General features: G+C 37.1%; 1 protein-coding gene across 7 annotated transcripts in view; it reads right to left on the bottom strand.

Moving 5' to 3' along the window:
• The window catches only part of SOCS5 (suppressor of cytokine signaling 5), a 120,362-nt gene that overhangs the window by 36,267 nt on the left and 66,890 nt on the right, over positions 1-17,205 (bottom strand). For 4 of the 7 annotated variants that reach the window (XM_085315881.1, XM_085315880.1, XM_085315882.1 and 1 more), the window contains 2 exons: positions 15,200-15,294; positions 4,112-12,624 (listed from right to left, as the gene is read on the bottom strand). The exons of 1 other annotated variant lie outside the window; for it this stretch is intronic. In XM_085315881.1, the coding sequence (XP_085172007.1) occupies positions 10,999-12,612 (1,614 nt within the window). In that variant the 5' untranslated portion in view covers positions 12,613-12,624; positions 15,200-15,294 and the 3' untranslated portion in view covers positions 4,112-10,998. Of the gene's footprint in view, positions 1-4,111; positions 12,625-15,199; positions 15,295-17,205 lie in introns of those variants that run through there. 2 more of the 7 variants (XR_014897132.1, XM_085315884.1) reach the window with 2 other exon arrangements.

Genomic DNA, 17,205 nt, shown 5'->3' with positions numbered 1-17,205 from the left:
AGAAAAAATAGTTCATAGGATTTGAGTAGCAAAGATGGCTGTAGACAAGCTTTTATCAAACTCAAGCTCAGACACTAGAGAGTTTTCCAGAATTAAAAGGGAGGAACATCTCTCTCGGGAAAGGGGATGACTAAACTTCAAGGGGAGAATCTGATTACTTGGCTTTGTAGACTGCGGCATTCATCCTTACTGTTAATTAGAGTATTTCCCAATGGAGAGAAAAAGGCATGATCTAATGCTGAGAACCATACAACACCCAGAGTGCAAGCTTTGACTGGAGAAGCTGATTTGAAACCTGCAAGAGTATGTCTAAACTATAATGTCCATCCTTGATYAACGTTAGGGATTAGTAAACTGCATACCTATTCACAAAAAAACCTGCTGTAGCAAAGCAAAGAAATTGCAATGGACACGATGAAAGCTAAGACAATCTCTTGAGAAATCCCAAAGCAGCCCTTTGAAGTGACCTTAAGGGGACAATAACACCACRGAGTCTTCTTATGTAAAGCTGAAGACAGTTGTCTGCTCAAAGAGTGCCAGCTGATAATGACGTGRGTGTATGGACTTTAACTCTATAGTCCAGAAAAGGCAGTCCAAGGAGAGCCCTGAATTAAACAAGGTAGCCATGCAGAATCTCTTATCTTGCAACTAGCAGGAACATACGATGGAGGAACTCACTGCCAGAACAGACCAAAGGAGCTGGTCTGCAAGCTCACATAAGGAAGAGCCAAGTCAGGTTTTCTCCAGTGAGCCTGCAACCTTGGCCTACAAAAAGTAGTAAAAGCTCCATAACTACAGAGGAAAAGGAGGGTTGGCCACTAGGTACATTCCGTGCCTGATCTGAGGAGGGGATCTGTTCTTGTGTCGGCCCTTTTGTCTCCACCTATGGCAGAGTCTCCCCAAGAAGCAGAGGAAGGTCCAGCCACATTCAAAGTCTCAATCTTACTCTGTTTCATTAGGTGGCATTTGTTTCAGTGGAGTGCAAGAATTAGAAATAGGACTTTTGATAAAACATCTTAATTGCCTGAGACTACTGAAGACCTCCGGGCAAGCTCTGGAGGGCACCAAAGTATGTAGCGTAATAGGTGACGAGCTGCTGAAAATTGGCTTCCAAGGCATCCACCAAGAAGAGCAGCCAAGTAGTGTTTCAACTCAACCTTTCTGGGCAGCTGTAGCTTTGGAGTTCTTGCCAGGTTTAAATTCCTGAGAGAGATACCAGACAACTGAGAAATTTAGGCAGTCTTAAAGTGATACAGATACCCATCTTGGAAAGGGTTCTTTCCCAAGTTTATGCTAGAATGATTTAGGAGTACCTTTTCCTTTCTCCTCCAATGTAAAAGAATCTAGATGAGGTGACTTGGAATAAGTATTAATAGACTTTGAAGTTTGGAATCAAGATGAAACTAGGATCTTAGAAGAAAAATAGCTGATATTGTCGATGCTTTTTACAAGCTCTTGGCTAAACCCCTCTATTCGCAAAAAGCTTCCCAGGTGCTTTTTCTTAAGAAAATAAACCCTAGCAACATTCATCTGATGGTCAGACATGGCTCTGACACAACAGGACAGCTGAAAGCTGCATCTTTGTTCAAAGTCATGCCCACAAAGTCAAGAAAACATGTCTTCAATTAAAAAGATATCTTCCAACAGTGTATACACCATATGGGGGTACAGGGAGGGAGGGTACCTTTATGAATATTACTAAGGTATAAAAGAATTTGGCTCAAGTATCAGGCATATACCTACCCATAACATGAATGGTTATATAGGCAATCACTTAAAGGAGAAGTCTGGCTTTTTTCTTCTTGACATATAATGAAACTGAAGACAAACGATGTATACATAAAGCTGTGTTSCAGTAGTACAGAATGATAACAATCTCAGCAATTCATTGGCTCATGCCAAGAAATTCTCCTTGCACACTGCTTGCAGGTTATCCACTTCATCAGATTGGACGCAATAAATAAAATGACAGAAGTAAGCAGGCAAATACAATGCGTCCACACAGAGCTCACAACGAGAAACCACCACTTCGCATGGGAAGAGCCCAAACGACGGCTTGATGAAAAGGCTGGGCTAGGAAAYGAAGGGCACTCAGAACTGTCTTGGGTTTACCACTCAGTGAAGGGACTGAAACATTCCCAAATAATACGAACTAGTTATTCTATTTTACCACTTATCAGTAAATCTCAAAGTATTCCACAAAGGAACCAAGTAGCATCAGTCTTATTTTACTAACAGGAAACCTGAGATAATAAGCGCCACCATGTCCAACCTACCCTCACCTAGCAACTGCGGTTCTAAGCAACTTTCTTCGACGACCTTTAACCAAAACCTGCCCCCACTCTTAAAACTCAGATAAATTTACATATTCCTCCTAACAGGTGACAATTATAAATAAAACTATTCCAAAGATTAGAAACCTTATGAACACCGTTTATTAATCATCTTACCAAGTATTAAGATAACAGTCCTACTGAAGTTTTATAACCCAATTTGCTTGACTCCACAGGATGTCTGATGGGAYAGAAGGGTATTTTTCAAAACTTTCATTCCCTAGACTGCAACCAAATTCTCTGGCAGCTAAGTGAGAACACTCTCACAAATAGGGCATGTCAGTGCTATTTCAGTTGCTCCGAAGCTAACCCATTAACTTTGGGGGAGCTCAGATGAGGAGCCATTTTAACGCTTCTCACACCACCAGCTGCTTCAGAGGTGAAATGGCACCAAGTTTWTTATTATTATTATTATTATTWTTWTTWTTATGAAATCATTTGTCCAGGTTTTCTGGGCTCAGCGCCAGTATGTTGCTTCAGGAATCTCTGCACTATGCAGAAAACCCCCATCTTGCTTCTCAGTTTTTAAGAAACAGGTATATCATCTCTTCTACACAACTTGCACTATTGTACACAACCATGCTCATCCTAGGAGTTCCCTGTATTTATTTTGTGTAACTAGGCATTTTGACGTTCTGCACAGTCAACACCTTTCCTTGATGGATTTCCCCCTAAAACTCTCACCTCTAGAGAAAAAAAAAAGAAAAACAATATACAAGAGACTGATTCTAGAAATTTAACTTCAGATCACTGGGCACTTTGAAATCATTTTGAGATAYCCATTTTCAGTGCAACATTTGCACCTTACCTACCCAAACACACTAAACATTTAATCATTAGTATTCTAAATGATCTCTGTAGTAAGTTTAACAGAATTATAGCTTCATATTTCAGATACACAATTTGTTAGTWAATTTTCATAGCTTACATTCATTAATCAATTATGAATTTATTTTAGCAGAGTTCAATACAATTAACCTTCTGCATGTTCCAATAAAGCTAAAACAAAGGCAATCTCATAAATAGCTGAACACAAAATGCTGAAAACCAATTATATTTTTTAATTTATTAGTTCACTAGTGATGGGAGATGAAAAATGGCTCCAAACTTGTGTAAAGGGGGCTAGACTAAATGCATTTTCAGGAAGGACACTCTAGAAAAAAATATAATTAACAAGAAAACTGAAACAGTTCAACAGAAATGTCCACTACTTTTTTGGAATATTATATTGCCTTTGTAACTGTTGTAACTGTTTACTAAGAGAATTTTGCTAAGTTTTTACAGTCATTAGAGTGCGTACCCGACTGTTTTAGGAGTAGCTCTCAGCAGGGGTAAAGGGGAACCTCTCTGTTTAAAGGAGAGCAGCTATGTCTACTCCTCAGTTGGTGCTAGCTGGTGTTGTACTCTAGGACACATGCATGTGTCACACAACAAAATCATGTGCCTGCACGATAGGGAGCCCACAAATTGGGGGGGGGGGAAATCATCTTATGATCCAAGTGAAAACTCACTACATTAAGAAGTTGTTGGAATTCAAGATGTGATAAAACTTCTAAAGAGGATAATTACTGGTCTTTGGATCTCCGCRGATGTATTTCGGATACAAGAGAAATGGGCGGTAATAAACAAGAGCTACTGATAATTTTCCATCAGTTACTTATCCCTTTCATGYGTACAACAACTAAGTAACTGTAACAAATTATATTGTTGCAGTGTGACAACATCCTTAAACACAACTTTTTTTCCTCCCAAACAAACATAAAAAGAAAACAATACGGTAGTTTATACCCCATTTATTAAGACAGATGTCATCTATTACTTAATACACTGGTTGGGTAGCCATAAATCACATTATTTTCTTACAATATTGAGTTGCAAGACAGTTTGGCAACCAGTTAACAAAGACAACTTAGGCAGAGTGGAGAAACATTTGAGCTGCAGCGGGTTAAAAACCATCTAGCTAGCAAGATCTGAAACAAAGCACAGTTACACAAGGCGCTGGCATTCGACAAGTGCCATCGCGGGGTGCTGGGGAGCGCCGGGCGGCCCCGTGGCGCTCTGCGGTACGTGCTTGTTAGCCAGCTCCTCGAGTGCCCCGCGGGGCTGCCAGGGGCCTGCTCAAAAGGAATGTCGGGAAAAGGTCCAAAGACCGTCTGGGCGCCACTTTTTTTGGACACATACCAAGGTCTGCATCACCAAAGCTACTGTTTTTTTTCTGAGCAGTGATCAAATCGTTTTGTAAGAACGAAGGCTTCTGGTAAGAAAGTTTCTAGTGCAATCAGAATTAATTTGTGCCCACAGTGTCATTACTCATTCTCCCAAAACAGCTGAAATATAACCAGGTAAGAATTTACTATCCTTATAAAGGTCTTACAAAGCAGTGCTTGTATAGTCGGTGACTACATATAGTTGATTTTAATAAATATATATCTTCATGCCTCTGTAAAACTACAAGTAAGAAAGCAAGAAGTGACAAAGCAGCCAAATACTTCTGTACCTTTCAAAAGCTGTTAAAACTCTCAGGACGTTAAAACTTAATCTACCTTATCACACAGGAAGCACACGCAACATTCGACTGAACAACTTCTCACAGAAGAACAAAACTTACTACTACTTCCTCTTTCCCAACTTGCCACCAAGTCGTAACTCTTGCTGAGAAGTCACAGAAGTTGCTTTACTTCAGACAAGGAAATTCAGATGTTTCTGCTTGTCGGTGTAGCTGTGTGCTCAACAAGTAAATTTGTAACAAGAGTTACAGGCATACAATCATGTATTATTTCTACTGAAGACGGGAGGGGAAAAAAAGTCAAGCACCAAGAGCTTCAGCTCGTAACAGATACATTGTGTTGGCCCTAAGAAACCTATCTGATAACAGCTGTATTTTTACGCAAGTTTACAAAGTGAATATTCATTCAGCTTGAAAAGTATATACACAATAGTTTTCTGGATACCAATGAATTTAGAGATGTTATGGAGTTAACATCCAATAAATACATATTTTTTTTAAAGGAATATTTTATCAAATTAATAGCAATGGCAATGCTTCATTGAAATAAGTTGGGTTTATAAATTTGTATCTTGAAACAACTATAAGGTTAAAGTCATAAAGAATTGTTTCATTTTTAAGTCTTTTAGACATAGCAATTGTACAAGACAAAACTGTTCTTGAAAAGAATCTTCAAAAAAATCCTTACCTCATCACAAAATATTTGCTTTATAAATCTTTCTACAAAAACATTAAACTTTTCAGGGCTCTCAATATTAGCATTTTTAATTAAAAAAATGAAAAACTACATAAAATTCAGAACTTTAAATGTCAATTGCATTTGGTAGATGGAACCAATGATCAAAAGATAAATGATTCTTCGTATAGCCCCATTATCACGAAAAGGGAGAAAAATTAGCAGTGTTCTGTAAGAGTTAACACTTTAAAACCTAATGGATTTGGTTTCTATTGTAAAATTAAAAAAAAATCAATTTCATTAGAAACAAAATACTCCCTTAGTCAGAGTAAAGGGACATAGCTATTAGGTAAGTTTGGCCATAGCAGCAAAACACACACACCAAGCAACTAGCCATAATATGTTAACTACAGCTGAAGATACAAAGAAAATAGTCCTTCTATCTGCAATGTGTGCAGATAGAACAAAGTTCAGAAAAAAAAAAAAATTAAATCACAATATATTAATGCGCACCATATTGGTGAACTTCAGTTGGCTTCAAAAAAACCCATGAATGCACATGTGCTTGGAGGCATCTTATTAACATATATATATATATATATATATATATATATATATATGGACTATGTAGATTCTTGAAGACTGTCAGATTTGGCACATATAATTTCACCATAATACTTTAGGAAAACCAGACTAAAAGAACACTTTCATTATTTTAGATTTGAATGGCTTTAATATGATACATCAAATACTGTGATTTTTTAAAAGTATAAGGTAATTCAAGTAATATGTTTATGGACGCAAATTTTTCGCATTAACATTTCTGCTAAATACTGTATTTCAAGTTAGCTTTGAAAAAAAAAAAGGAGCCCGTTCCCTGCAGATTCCTCTCTGTGTGGCACTCAGCACCTTCTGTCATTGTTTAGTACTTTACAGATTTCGTCTTGCATGCAACTTTGCAGCAGATGAAGCTCTGAAGCRTGCTGCAAACCGTTCTTAGAAATCTGGCTTGCATATGGAGAATAAAGCAAACCTGCTTTGGATCAGAGTTCAGAGTCTTTTGCTTGTTTCCAAGTAGTGCAGAATCAAAGTTAAATATGGACTTAATGACGAGTGGATACGATGTCAGAACAACGTCTAGCAAAGGCTTGAATTTGCTTTATCAAATACTAACATACAAGTCTTTTTTCAAGGACTGTCCACTTCTGATTTAAAGATTATTGCTTTTTATATTTTCCCTTTGACACGATTCATCTGTCACCTACTGTAATTCAGTCTCTTTAAGGGTTATTTTACTTCACTGCTGAAGAGCTACTATTGACAATGCAAGTGATGGATATTTTCTATAASAAAAAATACTGTATTTTAAGAAAAGTTGACTATGGAGGCAGTAAGCAGTAAATACAGTACACACGTTATTTAATGGAAACTTGGGGAAATAACTATTGAAACATAGTAAATTTCAATCCATTAAATTAAAAATGGTTCTAACATTTATCACTTGCTTTCATAGAGTGCAAAAAAGTCTTCAAGCATATTCAAAATTTGAAGTACACAAATGCAAAACTCAGCTTTGTAACTTATTTTCTTATGAGAMGTTTCATTCTGACAAGTTATTCAGACCACTTTTGTAGTCCTTAAGAATATTTTCTGAAAAGTTATGCTTTTAAAATTGATTTTTCAGAGGGAGGGAGGATGGGGAAGGGGGAAAAAAAATCCAGCATAACCCCTCATATATAATAAAAAGACTATTTCTCCCCAGCTCCAAGAGGACCAAAAAAAATGGTATTTTTAAAAAGATTAGGATTTTATGTCCTAATTTTTATTGTAATAGTGTTCTATAAATGATGACCCAGTTACATAGTAAAAAAATAAATTCCAAGTGCTATATTTCAATGTATTCATGACATTATTCTATTTACACAATTTTTCAATGTTAGATAACATGTAATAAGGAAACTGCAGTTATAATTTCCATCTCTTGGTATATTGGAGCTGCTGCTGGCTTCCTAAACTATTATGATGTTTGTATTTATGTGCAACACCACRACTGAGTACTGCTGAGTATTCAAAGATCTAAATTCCTACATAGCACTGTCATCTTGCTTTTCTCAAATACAATCAAAGACCATTGCAATATCTTGTAAAATAATCCCACAGAGTAAGCCCTTTCTATAGATTTCTGCAGAAATGAGAATCACCTCCAAAGAATACTTAGTAAGATTAAGGCTCAAATAGCTATCTGTTATGTAATCAGATTAAATTTGAATCATGCYAGCATACCTTAAATTGAAACTTACTGTTTAAAAAGATCAGTTCTGTGCACATCTTCTGAAGAATATGTTTTCAAGATTTTCTAAAGAAAATCAGAACGTTGAAGTATGCCCCACAAACAGAAGGAAGCAGTTTCCTATCTGCATTCACAACTTACCAAAGTTTTAGTGCCTTTAAAACCGAAGATAAATGAACTCATTGATTAAAAAATGCACTGCAACTCTAGTAGTCAGCACTCAAGCATACTATAATTAAGAAAGCTTGATCGAATTTTTAGCATAACCACATTAGCATGTTATTCTTCTGTATATTTCAGTGAAGCAAAGCTTTAAAAGAAGTCACCAGAAATAGGCAATTATAAAAACGTGTTGTGTTTTAAGGGATTCTCTCTGTAAAGACTATTTACAAAAATGCAAGAGCAAACTTTCCAAAATTATGGTTCTCCCCTCCCCCTAAAGATTAACCACATAGTAAAACGTTAAATGAATGTGCAATCTGACCATGTTAATATTGTTATAGCTAGCATCTCATCAGCTAGTTTATGACAAGCAACTGCAACAGGTGTAAACAAAACCAGATTCCTATACTGAGACAAAGCTTGGCTGCAAGTTGGCTGTAAAATACTAATATTAAAAGCAAGCTATACAGTAAACTCATCCGGAACTGAAGTCCAGTTGAGGGAACAGTGAGAACGACACAGTGAAGGTACACTTGGGTGCAATTTCATGCTGGTGATTTTTTTTCTTCTTTTTTAATTTAAGCAGCTATGCTTAGAGCAGATTTTAAACCAGAGGTTGCACATCCAATGACACACACAATTCAAATCTTAAGTGACTTAGCACATTTGTACACATACTTACATAAACTTAGTGATAAGTATTTACATATTCTGAATAAAGTTTCATTTTAACAGTTGAAGTATTTCAACACATGGAAGAAGATAAGCTACTACAAAGAATGCATAATGGGTCACAGATTTTCCACAAGCATATTAACATACGTTTTAAAGTGCTTTCTGGGTGCTCCAAATTAACCCCTTTCAGTACGAGCTTCTACAAAATAGTGCTGTTCCAGTCATTACAAAATTATTTAAATCATTTTTCTTCAGGTGCACTGCAAATTCCAGAAAAATGACATCGTTGACATAAAAGTTTTTAGCCTTACCAACATAAATGAATACATTACTTAGGTTCAGATGAAGTTCTCAAATACTTTGGTTTATCATAATTTGGGATAAACATTTGATAGAACAGAAATTGTACCTCTCCACTCTAACTCTTCCATTAAAAAAATACCCCAACATAAACTGACAGTAATCTTTGGTAAAAATAGGACATTTGACCAATTTGTATATATGCGTCTATTAAAAATAGTCTAAAAGTGAGCAAATGTCACAGCTGTACTGACAATTTACAGCAATTAATAACCATTCCTAACTCAGTGGGGAGTATCAAAATATTAAGCTCACCAGTCAGCTATATAACTGGCTGAAATACTTTCAGTAACCGCTACAGGGGATCAATCTTATTTTGAAACATCTCTTCCTAATATTCATCCTTTACATTGGAAAAACTTAAAAATGCTCTACACCTGCAGACAAGTCCATTGCTTTGCAGCAACCACAGAAACATTATTCAATTGCGTACATTGTTAGGTTTCTGACAAGTAACGTAACATAAATCAGGAATACGGTGTGCTCATCAGTCAATATTCAACTGCACAGTATTTGTGCATTAACTATACTAAAAGTACTAGGAAAGCCTATTAAAAATTCAGTTAACTGCTACAAGTTATGTGAATATATAAAAACAGAGCAGATATACAAGTATAACACTGAACATACTGTACTTTATTAGCACAAAAAGCCAGAACAAGGCACAGCAAGCAGAAAAATACATCAATAGAAGGGTTAGTGTAGCATACAAGAATAACGTTTATTGTACTTGCAGCCAAAGTGTTCCCTACCTCGCACAGGTCACTGCCATAGAGAAGTAAGTTATAACATACTGTAGCAGCTGGTAAAGAAACTAGGGAGCACTCATAATCGGTACAAAACATTAACAAGGGATAGGGCATTCCAACAAAATTTTAGTGCAAAAATGTCTAAGATAGAACTGTTTTAAGTCCCATCTCTGATTAAATAAGAACTTAGAATTTTGTTTCTAAGTCATCTGTTGAAACTATAATCAGTGCATATTATTTCAAAAACATTTTTAAAAGCGCTAATGGAAAAAGTATTTACAAATAAAGTGTAGCAGTACCTTTGAAACCTGACATGTATTTCAGATATGTCAGGTTTTGTATTCTGATTACAATAATTCAACCACTGGTAACTTTCTCCATAAAAATATTAAACAACTTTAAATAATTAAACATTTTTTTTTCTTCACCATTATCTTCCATTGTAAATTACAAGTAGTCAGGCCACTGGTTTCTCTTTTAGAAAATGCTGCAAACTTTTCTTTCATGGCAATAATCTAATTCTGTGTTCTGCCACTTTTTCACACTGGAAGGTATTAAACTGTCCATGACAGTATTACTTTTGCTAACAATGCCACTTAAATCTCCAAGTGTTTTCAGCAGAATTACAGTACTGAGCAGACATATTCAAGTCTTCATGATTAGGAAACCTTATACACTGAGAAAAGCATGATTCATTCGTTAGCATCAAAACACCATTAACTCTTACTGAACTGCAGGTCATCCCTGCTTCTAATGAACCGCTCTTCCATTTTTCAGAAGAAAATACTTTTATTCACTAGTATTTGGAAACTTTATGAGCTAAATCAGTACTYTGAATAGTGGAAAGTTTGTGAGAAGATACTTTAAAAAAATAATACTTCAAATATTCGCAAAAATGTTCCTCTAATAAAGTCTTTATTAGCATTGCATGAATGCCCCATGGAAAATGCCTCATAGTTTCTTCATCCAATTACTACAGCTATAAAGGGGAAACAAAATATTTAGAAATTAGCAAAAATATTTTAATTAGGCCTAAATGAAAAACGTGCAGAATTGTGTCTGCTTATTGTTTCCAAGAGGCATCACAATTTAGTTTAATTAACAGCAGGCAGCATCTGACAGGATACTAACACTGAGCTTAAATAGGATATTGCAAAAAAGCTAGACGTTGGTGCACTTGCTGCAGTTAAACTGTAACACACAAAAAAAGCGTATTCTATAAGCTTATTGAGGACTCTGGATTCCATTTACTTTGTTTTAATCGGTTCCCGCTCCAACCATCGCACCCTGACTTTTTGTTTATAGTGATACTCCTTTAGAAAGTCTTGCAACATTGAAGGTAAAGGAAGGTCATCAATTCCATCATATGTAGTGCACCTGCAGATTACTGCCCGGCAGATATACTGCAGACTAAAAGGAAAAGTCCTGTTCAGAGATACAGTAAGTAACGGTTCAAAGAACATGCAAGAGCTAGGGTCTTTGTAGTGCTCTAGAAGCCCTGTAACAGTGGAGGAGTGAAACACACAGGGATCGTGGGCATCAAAGCTAAAGTTGTGATTCCACTGCTCAATGCGTGCATGTAGGGATCGGTTATAACGGCGGAAGCTCACAGAGAAGAGGTAGTCCTCCTGCGCAGAATCCCTGAGCAAAAAAGTGCCTTCGGGTTTACCCTCCAGAAGTGCTTCTGCTTCGTAGCGGTCCATCACACCCCAGTAACATGGGTTACCCGTGATCTGAAGCAAATCTGGCACAAGGCAATGGATATAATCAATCTGAGTGTGCACTTTCCAAGCCCCTTGCCTGCTGACATGGCCATGGCTCTCTCCAGACATCTGACGCTGCTTCTGCCTGCGTGACTGCAGACAAAGTGTTGTTGTGTCCTCTTCCGAGTCACAACTTCCTGGTGGTGGCACATTTTTGTCCCCAGTCAGCTCAGTCATACCAGGGGCTAACTTTGGTCCTAGTTTATATAATGGATTAACCTGTGCTGTAGCTTCAAAAGTATGTATTTGGGCATTGGGAGGGGGGTCAACCCCTTCTTCAATACTAAGTCTACGTCTCTCTCTGAGTCTGTCTTCTTCATCTTCTGTAGAAACCAAGGAAGGATCAAACGTATCAAAAAAAGTTGAATGTGGACTCACAGGAGCTGTGTGTTGCTTAATGAGATGCCACTTCTGAGCCAGATCTGAGCCTGCAGGAAAAGGGCATTTCTCAAGCATTAGTTCAGAGAGATGGATTTTTCTTTTGTTAGAAAACAGAGGTTTGGACTGTTTGCTGTAAGTTCTCATGGGAAAACATAGCCCAACAGTATCTTGCAGACGCTGTCGCAGAGAGCGGCTACCTACTGTCCTGTTTGATGCCGTATCCATATCATGAACAGAACTCACCCCATACCTTCTCTCTCTCCTTTGCAAACCATTTCGTGTTCTACCAAATCTTTTTTCAGTATCCAAGGAGCTCTGGGTTTTGGTAGAGCAGGAATGTTTCTTCTTCCCACCCCAAGGAGCATGCCGAGAATAAGAGTCCCTTCGAGCAAGTCTAGCTCCTGTGGTGACACATGAGTCATTCTCTTTCTCAATGCTTATTTCAACTATCTGAGGAATTTCAGTGACACAGTTTTGGTTTCGTCTGGCTGAATTCTTTGAAGGACTTATACCTAATTGCAAAGAAATGTTTTCTCTCAAAGGACTGCTGGATGGTTGCTGTTTAGCCAAATCAGTTATCTGGATAGCTTTCTCTTTAGCAGATGAACAACTATTGGAGTTCACAACTACGTTTTCATTTTGGCTTCCACCTTCATGATTGAAGAGATTCTGGCACCTGTATTTGAAATTGTTCCACATCTTTCCCACTTTATCCATGGATTATGTTATCTAAATTCAAGAGGAGAAGAAATATTAAAATACAGGTTTTTTAAAAGTAAAAAATACATCTTCAGTTATCATTTAAGTTACTGACACAAAGAAATTTTTGTTAATTGAACCTACATTTGAAGAAGTGCCCTAGTGTTTGTGCAATTATGTAGCATCAACATGCATCATATCATCTGGATATTTAAAAAAACAGCATGAAGAAAATGTTCGGGAGATTACAAAACATCTTATTTAAGAACAAGCCCTCGCATTATTCTGTAAGATCATTAAAAATTTAATTAAGACTGCACAGTTGTATTTTATGGACACCAGGGATTATACAATCACAAGTTCTTCATTTTAGGTGCCATAGGTATGCTATGACTCCCTGAGGATTTGCCAATAAGCAGAGTTAAAACAAACTCTGAAAAAGAATGATTCAAGTCACTCCAAACTATGACAGCAGCTAGTGAAATCCAACAAGTTTACTCTAAATCTCGCTATACACCATCTAAGAGTAAAAGCTCCAGGCATAGATCAAGTAAGTTTCCAGCTATGCTTGACGAGAGCAAAAAAATGTACTGCAAGTTAGACATTTGGGAGCAGGGAGAGGAGAAGACCACCAGGAAACACAGACAGAAAGATACCAGGAAGGCTTTATAAGTTAGTAAAAAAACCATAGGTACAAAATATCTGAAAGGGGGAGAAAGAGAAAAAGAAAGGAAAAAAGAAAAAAGCCACACACACACACCCCAACCGTCTGGCATTACTTCTTAGTAAGTCATGAAAGACTGAAAGAGCCCAGGGAGCTTCTATCTTTAGCCAGAGCTTTTAAAAAGAAAGCAGCTCTGCAGCAGAGACATGATGACAGTGAATCATGAAGATACAGCAAAAAGATAAAAACATTAGCACTGCGTATTTTGCGACTGCTACTTTAGAAACCAAGTCTGATAACTGGAGCAAGACTGCCAAAACACAGGACTGCCCTAGGACACACAGAAACAGGCTAATTCTGTACTAAGAACAAGTCAGGAAGTGCCAAGCTAAATTAGGTCTAATTAAGTTCTGAGAGAAGTGCTAAATTGATAAAGGATTAAAACATGTCATCTTATTTAATTTAACTCTTAATGGAAACTGTGGTCTACAGATATATAATATTTTGAAGAAACTTTCCTCTGTCACTTCAGTAGTTTTCTGTTCACAGCCAGAAAGCAATCTAAAGCAGTGACCAAACCCCCTGGGTCTCATGAGATACACAGGTAGATGATAAACAGGTAAGCAATACTCTAGATATCCAGTCTAGAAGTCCCTTAAGACAGAAGCACGTAGATATTATAACAGCATCTACTGAGACTGAGAAAAAGTTAGAGGTATAGCTTACATGAGAATCCTGATAAAAGGATAATAAATGTTAACCACCTACTAACTGTTAAGAGGGCAGAAAACAAGGAGCCAAGAAGTTTTCCCCACCACCACCACCCCTCCTCAGATACTCCAGTAAAAGCAGCAAGGCAGGTAGCTATATCCAACAACATAAAATAAAGCCTTAAGACTTTAGTGTAGACTCAGGGAAATGGATAAAAGGAGATGAAAAAAAGGTCAAATCTTTACATTCTCTGGAGATTGCTGGTACAAGTCACCTAGAATACAGTGCTAATAACAACCTGAGCAACACACAAGAAGTTTTTAATAAAGGGAGACAATATTTAAAATAAGCTTTGGACAAGAAAAACCTGCAAAGAAAATAAATGTTATATTTAAAGGACCTTATAGAATGCCACAGATGGCAAAGTGAAAGTSTGTAAAGCCATAAGCAAGGATATACTCCTGATTAAGAAATACTCCTAAATTAGACTTTCCTTTAGCAACTCCAGTCCAAGATGGGGTAGAGGGGAGGATTTGTTCTTGGAGCAGCAGAATGAATTCAGCCATATCTTCTACAGATCTGTTAGAACCATACAGACGTGTTTCATCCCATCGCAATGCCTGTGTAGCTGCAGTGTCTCACACAACATCCTCACTGACCAGGAGGCAGCACTTGTTTGACGGTCACCYGCCTGTCCACACAGCATATATAAGCTCAAGTTCTATCCTGCTTTCTTTCAACGGATATATCCATTTCTTTTCCTCTACCCAGCCACCAAGATATATAAATTTAAAACATCTCTGCGACACCTACTATCACTTTTGTCAAATTCAGCTAAAACCAGTAGAGGTTTAGAATTTGGGGGCTGAGAGACATAAGAGAAAAGACAGTAGGTAACAAAGATGTAACCTGATCCCCCTGGACAATCAGGCTAGAAACAGTGTATATCTTTGAGACAGTCAACCAGAACTGCTTCTCTGATCACACAATCACACATTATTTAATATGACATTTATCTTCAAATTGCTCACTATTAAGTTTACTTTGGACAATTAGTCTAGAATGTTTTTAGACTGTTCAGCACATTGAAATTTTTTTAAATTCATCCAAAATCCAAAACACACATCATCTCCCATATACTGACTTCACAGGCTGCACTTTCTGAAAGTTTAAATTCAAAGGTTAACTAATCTTTGGTCATACTTAAGAGAATATAGACACCCATCTTACCCAGAAAAGCATAGGAGTCACTGTATCTTGTCTTGAGAATATACCTCAACATGAGCTTGCTAGACTCCTTCTCTGAGTTGTGGACAACATGATTACTACAAAGAAAAAAAAATTGTAAGTTATTAGAATATATTTTCATTTAGATACTTAAAATGTCACTGATAACTAAGGCCTTTCTAAAATAAATTATATTTTAAACATGCACATAGAGCAGTCTGCTCATTAACATAAATAAAAGGCTTCATGAAACTTTTGATCCATTAACCACATTTAAGAAACAGAATCCAGGGGAGGACCCTTGAAGGCAGCTCTTGAGAAAGAAAAGCAAAACCACAGCACCTGGATCACTAAAGTGCCAGACACAGTGGGCATACTCAGGCCTGCAAAAAAGGTTTCCACGCATTTTGGTCTCGAGTCCAAACCAGTGGTTCCCAAGTTGTGATAGGCAGTGCCATCAGATCACCTCACACTGCCTCTCCTCCTTGTTTCCAGCTGCTACCTCACATCAAAAGGCAGCTAAAAATATACACTTTTCTAATAYTACTTTTCCAGGTAAGCAACTGCTGCACTTGCCATAAGGATGTTATATGATTGTGAAGCAAGAGGAATACGAACCAGGATTCTAAAAATGGGAGGGTAGGTGGAATACAAGTGCTTTATTAAAAAGAGTAGGTCAGTATTTCCCTAAAATAATAATCACATTGTTTTTCAGAAATCCAAGAGCAGTTGAGAGATTTAATAGAGAATGCTCACATCAGTATCAGAAATATAGCAGGAACAGAAGAATAACTTGCTTCTTAAGCCTAGAACCAAGCCTAAGACAGCAGTAAGAGTTAACAGAAAATATTAAGTAGTTATACTGCTGATTTACATGTAAAACAGAAAGAAAAATATTTGAATATATGACGCACATTTACTGGAATAAAGACTATGAGGATGACTAGCCACATTCAGTCACTAGTGAATGTTCAAAGTTAATTTTCCTAGGCAAAATCCATGCAAAAAAACTTCAAAGTAATGTCCCAAGCATTTTCAGTTTCCAYTCACCTATAGAAGCACTAAAACTGCTAAAATGCCCGTTAAGCTAGGCCCTATGATTACTATCAACTTCATAAAGATAAGTTCCTTTCCAGAGAGCAGAGTTGCAAGTACAAAATCTTGGCACAAAACTCAGATTAAACCAAAAGCAAAAGGTTTTGCAACTTTTGCCACTTTAGCATTTATAGTATATCAATTTCTTCTTTTCTATTATGTTTTTGGCAAATCTACAATATACAAGACAGTAAACACTACCACAATTGATTCAGAGGAAGGGTCTTCACAGAGCAAAGGAGATGTAAAATTTCTAGAATAAGGCCTATAAACTTTTCAAGAAGCATTACTTAAAAATGTTAGGTCATTCAGGCTTACAAGGACACACTTGCACTCAAAAAAAAAAAAAAGATGCTTTTGTTTTCCTGAGCACAGGTGGCAAAGGAGTCATGCATTATTTTGACTAATTAGAAGTCTTACCTTTACAGACTTCACACCTCATGGACGCTTATCTTGAAACATCCTTCTTAACAGCACCTACTGTGATTGTTCCTCAGTTCTGCTCATCTTTCTGAGCAGCCAGCGTACTGCCCATCATGCTGTATCCACCCTAGCTGACAGGGCCTGCTCGACAGACTGCCTGGTGGCTCCAGGAGGGATCGGCTGCTTCTGCAACCATTCTTTGCAAATGGAAAACGCTTCCTTGAAAGCGGGCAACTGTCCCAGGTACCTTTCTATCCAATGTCAGAATAAAACTTCAGTCATTCTTAAAGTCTTTCATAGTCAATCTAATAATTTCATATTTGTTCCAATCAAAGTGCAGCAGATTTGCAGTTTAATGGATTTCTTGTAGCAGCACTAATGCTGACAAAATACAAGTCAAAATACAAGTTACCTCTGAAATGGCCCTAAAGCTATCTTGATTTTAGGAAGCAGCAATGCCAGTGGTTACTTAACCTTAACCAAAAAAAAAA

This window comes from Rhea americana, unplaced genomic scaffold (genome assembly GCF_003343005.1).
Source record: "Rhea americana isolate MKP2758 unplaced genomic scaffold, rheAme1 scaffold_44, whole genome shotgun sequence".
Taxonomy (NCBI): domain Eukaryota; kingdom Metazoa; phylum Chordata; class Aves; order Rheiformes; family Rheidae; genus Rhea; species Rhea americana.
This window is presented reverse-complemented; position numbering and strand designations above follow the sequence as displayed.